Source organism: Numenius arquata, chromosome Z, assembly GCF_964106895.1.
Source record: "Numenius arquata chromosome Z, bNumArq3.hap1.1, whole genome shotgun sequence".
NCBI classification, from domain to species: Eukaryota; Metazoa; Chordata; class Aves; order Charadriiformes; family Scolopacidae; genus Numenius; species Numenius arquata.
In genome coordinates, this window is record NC_133616.1 from 46,988,141 (window position 1) to 46,995,030 (window position 6,890).

The 6,890-nt window shown below is 45.4% G+C and overlaps 1 protein-coding gene across 1 annotated transcript; it reads right to left on the reverse strand.

The window, feature by feature from the left end:
• Positions 1-458: 458 nt before the first annotated feature.
• Positions 459-1,283, reverse strand: LOC141477275 (endogenous retroviral envelope protein HEMO-like). The gene has a single exon (XM_074166374.1). It carries the CDS (start codon positions 1,281-1,283, stop codon positions 459-461), a length of 825 nt encoding a protein of 274 aa, XP_074022475.1.
• Between the last annotated feature and the right edge of the window lie 5,607 nt (positions 1,284-6,890).

Genomic DNA, 6,890 nt, shown 5'->3' on the forward strand with positions numbered 1-6,890 from the left:
TTTTCCCCGAAAAGGCGGTCTTTATTACAATGAATTACGAGAAATCATTTTCATAGCCTCCGCCTTTAACTCCTCCCCGTTGCACATGCGCAGTGCCTCCTGGTGGTCGTGGTCCGGGGTCTCGGGAATGAAGGCCATGTCTTCCTCGCTGTGTACCTCTCGCTTTTAATGTTAATGTGTTGCTCCAGGCCACGGGGTTGGGAAACCAGAGGATCGCTCTGTCAGGACAACTGGGTTCTTTCTTTGGATACCAATTGTTCCCTTATCTCCCCGCAAGGCCGATGTGACCACTTTATGGTTTCAACACATCCTTTCTTTTGCCTAAATACCTTATCAATGGCATAAGGCGATAGATACACAGCTTAAGCCAAGCAATGGCCCTGCCATTAACCCTTGAGTGTTATCTCCCTTATCAATCCCCCCTTTTCTAAGAGATTAGTAAATTCTTTTACTTATTCCTACAGCATGTTTTCTTTCTCTAAGCGTTTCTTAAAATATTTTCCTGACTCGACTTTTTGTCGAAGCTGATGCTTCTTCCAAAGCTCATAATCACTTGTGGTTCCTTTTGCACAGCACATAAAGCATCTAAGTAAAGTGCAAGTCATAATCCCTAAGACTATCATTGTAATTAATAGTACAAACAGCTGTTTCAACCAAGCAAAGTCAGGCAGCCACGAGGTCAATTTTTTCCAAAGATCAGAAAAACTAAGTGAAGTATCATCTTGAGATACTTGATGTATTACTCTTGACTGTTGCCAAATTCGAGCAATGTCCGTTTTGACTCTTTTCTCTTGACTTATATATGAGCAGCAACTGTGGTTTATTACTAAGCAAACTCCTCCCTCCTTTGCCGTAATCAAATCTAGGGCCATACGATTTTGCAAAACCACTTTACCAAGGGAAGATACTTCAGTTTGTAGTCCCTGAATAGCATCCACAGTAAGATTCTCAATTTTCTCCATGGTGGCTGAGATGTTCACTATAGCCTTTTCTAATTCACTTACTCCTAACTGGGGAAAAAGCCGTCTCACAAAACTATGGAAAGCTGATGGCCTCTCTGCGAGGGGATTATTTGGGATCCCACGTACTTTCCGCCAGTGTGTCCGCATAATCCCTGGAGGAGGGTGCGAGTGATTATATACTTTATTTTGGGGAACCACGTACCCCAGTGTGCAGACCCCAACCCAGTAGTTAGGTAAGGATTTCCTAGCACACCCATCTCCACATAGCCACCAGAGTCTGTCGGGAATACAGCTATAGGAATAATTGAGCCATAATCCCATTGTTATTGCTTGAGGACATCCGCCACAGCTGTCATTAATAGCCTTCCCTCTTTCACATATAGTCCCATTAAGATCTGCTGTTAAATTGAGATTAAAAACTCCAACCTTTGGGGCAGTATTATTACACCTCTTTATGAATATTGGCTTCTCCAATATCTGCAGATCGAATTTGAGTGGGTGAACACTATTATTCCCACATGTGTATTTTGGGACTTCGTGGCCTTTAGGGGGTATTGGAGTCTGGAAGCCCCAGCAAAGAGTCTCACCAGTAGGGAGACGGGATTGGTATTGACCTGGGGCACAGCCGCCTTCTATATTCCATAGGAGGTTTTTCCCTGTAGGTAAAGTGGAATTATTTAGATTGTCATAAGGCCAGCTCCAATTTGCGTAAGAGACTGGTATTCCAAGGAGGGGGAGTTCTAAATTTCCCTTGGGAAGGGCTGTGCATACCCAGCAATTGGAGAGGTTCAGACTATCTGCTACAGATTTGGTCATTTGTACACATGAGTTCTGATCCCACATTTCCACAGTTCCCCACAGCATAATGACTATGTCCGTGAGAAACCGTTCCCGGTTGGGCTTGCGTGACCTTCCATGGAGATTTATGTGCCTTTTTCACTCTGGTGTGGTGGATCCAGGCGCTCTGCTCCTTGATCTTGATTGCTGTGAAGGAGGTGAGTAGTACCTGGAATGGTCCTTCCCACTGCGGCTCCAAAGTTTTTTCTGTAAGAGACTTTATATATACATAGTCTCCAGGTTGTATGTTATGTACAGGCCCATCCAAACCCCTACTTCGAGTCCCAACCACGTGTTTCTCAGTTTTGCTGAGTTGTCTGCTTAATGCCACCATGTAGGAAGTCATGATTTCATCCCCAGCTTGTGTGGACATTCCTTTCTGTATTCCATAGGGTCGCCCATACAAGATTTCAAAAGGGCTCAGTCCTTCCTTGGCTCTTGGTCTAGTCCGTATGCGCAGAAGAGCCAAGGGAAGCGACTGAGGCCAGGCCAAGTTCGTTTCCTGCCCCAATTTCACAATCTGCTGTTTGATTAGGTGGTTAATTTTTTCTACTTGGCCACTCGACTGAGGGCGATATGGGGTATGAAGCTGCCAATCTATACCCAAATGGCGGCTAATTTTTTGTACTATTTTTGAGATGAAATGTGATCCTCTATCAGAGGATATGGTTGCTGGAACCCCAGAGCGTGGTATTGTTTCCTGTATTAATGTTCTGGCTACCTCCCGAGCCTTGGCTGTCCTGGTAGGGAATGCCTCTGGCCAACCTGAAAAGGTATCAGTTAATACTAATAAATATCGATACCCCCCTTTTCTTGGGAGTTCTGAAAAATCAATCTGCCATTGTTGCCCAGGCCCATTGCCCTTCCCAATTTGGCCCATTTCCGGTTCGGGGGTATTTTGGGGATTAGTCTGGAGGCAAAGATCGCACTGCTGAGTCACTTGTCTCACAGTGGTGTATAAATTTCTAGCTACAATTTCTCTAATTAATTGTTTATGTAGTGCCTCTGCCCCTCAATGCCTCTTTCTATGTTCTTCCCTTATCAGAGACCATACTAGATAAGAGGGAACGATTAGTCTCCCTTGTGGGGTGAGAGCCCATCCCTCCTCATTATATGATCCTTCTAGATCTGTGATAAGTTTCTGATCTTCCTTGGTATATTCTGGCTTACCTTCTAGGGAAATTTGCCCATCAGGGATCAAAGCCCCTTCTGTTTTTACCTTTGCTTTGGCTACCTGTTTTGCCTCTCTGTCCGCCAGCTCATTTCTTCTTTCCAACTCCGAGTTTACTTTCTGGTGTGCCTTAATGTGCATGACCGCCACTTTCTCAGGGAGTTTGACTGCCTCCAGCAGTTTCAGGATCTCCTCTGCATGCTTTTGCCCTGCGAGTTCAATAATCCTCTCTCCTTCCAGATTGCTCCATGCGCATGTACGACTCCAAAGGCGTATTTCGACTCTGTATAGATATTCACAGCTTTGCCTTGGGCCAATTCCAAGGCGCGGGTCAGAACAATTATTTCTGCCTTCTGTGCCGAGGTATTCATGGGCAGAGGCCCTGACTCTATTACTTCCTGACTGGTGGTAATGGCATATCCAGCATGCCTTTTACCGCTTAGGACATAGCTGCTTCCATCTGTGAACCAGTTTTCTGTGTTTTCCATAGGACTGTCTCTCAGGTCCGAACGGCTCGAATATGTTGCTTCGATGGCCTCCAGACAGTCATGATGCACTGGTTCTCCTGTGTTTCCACTGAGGAAAGAGGCTAGATTGACAATGTTAGTGACTACAATCTCGACATCATGTTGTTCTCCCATTTTAGCCTGATATCTCAAGAATCTTTGTGGGGAGAGCCAGTGTCCGCCTTTCACTTCTAATACTGCAGATACTGTATGGGACACCAACACAGTCGTTTTCTGGCCCAGGGTGAATTTTCGAGCTTCCTGGATATTCAGTACTACGGCCGCGACCGCTCGCAAGCATCCAGGCCAACCCTTTGCAATTGCGTCCAATTGTTTAGAAAAGTAGGCAACTGCTCATCGATACGGGCCCAGATCTTGTGCTAGTATTCCCAGGGCAATCCCCTGCTTTTCGTGGGAAAAAAGAAAAAAACGATTTACTCACATCTGGGAGTCCTAAGGCTGGGGCTGACATCAGGGCCTTTTTTAGCAAGTCAAAGGCCTGTATGGTCTCTTTGTTCCAATCAAGGTGTTTCTGTTCAGTGGTTGTTAGTGCGTACAAGGGTTTACCAAGCAGTCCATAATTATAGATCCATAATCGGCACCACCCAGTCATTCCCAGGAAAGTTTGTAACTCTTTCACTGTTTGCGGTCTCAGAGGTTGGCATATTGTCTCTTTTCGGGCCTGTCCCAAAGTCCTTTGTCCAGCACTGATTTCATATCCCAGATAAATCACCTTATGCTGCATTACTTGGGCCTTCTTCTTGGATACCTGGTATCCCTGGAGCCCCAAAAAGTTTAGCAGACTCACCGTCCAGGCCATACAAGCGTCCTTTGTCTTGGTGGCAATCAGGATATCGTCCACATATTGTAACAGTTTCCCCTCCTCAGGCGGGGCTTCCCAGGACTCAAGATCTTTGGCGAGTTGGTTACCAAATATAGTAGGGCTGTTTTTGAACCCTTGTGGTAACACCGTCTGAGTTTTATGACTGCTTCTGGGATTTTCCCATTCAAATGCAAATATTTTCTGGCTGGCTTTATGGAGAGGGAGGCAAAAGAAGGCATCCTTCAGGTCTAAAACAGTAAACCAGGTAAGTTCCGGTGTCAATACAGTCAGCAAGGTGTATGGATTTGCCACTACCGGATAGAGGTCCTCAGTTATCTTATGTATAGCCCGGAGGTCCTGGACCACCCGGTATGACCCGTTGGGTTTACGGACAGGTAATATTGGAGTGTTAAAATCGGATTCACATTCCTTTAGTAACCCCAGTTGTAAGAATTTTTCTATTACTGGCCGAATTCCCTCCCTGTCCTCCTTCTTCAGGGGATACTGTTTGATTCTTACCGGCTGTCGTCCTTTCTTGAGTCTGACCTCAACAGGTGGAGCATTTTTTGCTTTCCTGGGCACACTGGTGGTCCATACCCCAGGGTATACCTCGTTCGTGATTTCATCACTGATTTTTCCTTCTGTGGGAACACTAGCTAGGGATAAACTCATTATTTGGATATACTGCTGGTCATTTACCTCCAGAGTAATCTCTCCCTTTTTAAATTTAATTATTGCACCCAATTGTTCCAACAAATCTCTCCCCAAAAGCGCTTTTGGGGAGTTGGTCATGTACAGGAATCTGTGGACGCCCCATTGTTTTCCCAATTTATATCTCAGAGGTTCACCAAAATATGCCTTTTCACTTTGGCCAGTTGCCCCTTTTACCATGATATAGTCATTTCCCAGGGGCATCAGAGCTTGGTTTAAAACCGAATACGTTGTCCCTGTATCAACCAGAAACTCCACCTTCTTTTGCTCCTTCCCTAGCTTCATTATAACCAGTGGATCCACTAGGGTGGATTCCCCAGGTCCCCGTCAATATTCCTTCAAATTGGCTACTATTCTTCCTTTCTGATTGTTTTGTCCCTTCTCCTTACTTTTCCACTTTTCCGGACACTCATCTTGCCAATGACCAAATCTTCTGCATAACACACATTGATCCCTGCCTAGTCGAGGCGGTCCTCGTCTGGGTTTTCTTTCTTCCTCCTCCCTGACGACCGCCACCACCCTTCTTTGTCCCCGCCTGTAATCTTCCTCTCTATTACTGAACACCCTCCATGCTTCATCCAGCAATACTTCTAGGTTCCTTCCTTCTATAGAACGTAGCTTTTGGAGCTTGCGCCTAATATCTCCTGTAGACTGACCTAAAAATAAGGAAACTAGTTGTTGTATTCCTACCTCTGACCCAGGATCCAGCGGTGTGTTACGGCGCATTACGTCCCTTAGTCGATCCACGAATTTGGATGGTGACTCGGAAGGACCTTGCCTAGTTGCATATAATGCTGACCAATTTATGGTTTTGGGGATGGCCCTCTCCATCCCTTTTGAGATCCACCCCTGGTATGCCTGCAATTTTTCCATATCCGCAGACCTGTTTGCATCCCATTTTGGATCTTGAAGGGGGAGGTATTCTTTAACATCTCCTCCTGTAGTTTTATAATGATCCTCAGCCAAATCCCCTGCAGTTTTTAGAATTAATTGTTTTTCCGTCTCAGTCATATATTCTAATAATAACTGTATATCATTCCAGTCGGGGTTGTGTTGTTTTACGATAAATTGCAAATGTTTGGTTACACTTACCGGATCATTCCTGTAATCCTTGGCAACCCCTTTCCATGCCTCTAAATTGGTGGTGGAAAAGGGTACCTTGATTTGCATCGTCCCGCCATCTGGCCCTACCGCCTCTCGGAGGGGTGCCTGTAAGACTGTTAGGGTAGACTTTTTTCTCGTACGGGAGGATACAGGGCTGTCCGGGGGAGTGGAGGTTCCATCCGAGTCCACATCCTGTTCCTGTGATCGAGGGGGAGGCTTAAGCAAATCAGTTAGATCTTGTTCTGAGGCCCGGTGGATTTTATTTGCTCTAGTGCACCTTTGTCCAATACTACATGCCGAGCAACACTGCCTCAGTTTACCTTTAAGTTCTTTGTTATTTTCCTTCTCGAGGGCGAGTACCATAGGGTCCTGTGGTGGCACCATTCCACAGTCCCTTTTCCACTCCGGGTGATTTCGGAGGGTGAAAAACATATCTGCATATGACACTTCATCCCATTTTCCTTCCCTCCTTAAAAACAACATTAATTGCAGGATGGTGTTATAATCGATTGACCCATAAAGTGCCCACTTAGCTCCATCTTCCAGCTTATAAATCGGCCACCATTGATTGCAGTATTTTATGAGAGTCTTCTTATTCTCTGTACCCTCGGTTCCAACAATGTCCTTCCAGCGTGCCAATATACAACCGAGGGGGCTTGTCTTTAAAATACCCTTATTCTGAGTGTTACCCATCTCTCCAGATTGTTTCTTGTTAGCTATTGTGCTTCGTTTTAATTTCCACGTGAACCTTTCCTCACAGGTTCTTACAGTCTTCT

Bases quoted from the DNA above. Each gene is read 5' to 3' on its own strand.
- LOC141477275 (XM_074166374.1), bottom strand. From the start codon at position 1,283: ATGGGATTATGGCTCAATTATTCCTATAGCTGTATTCCCGACAGACTC.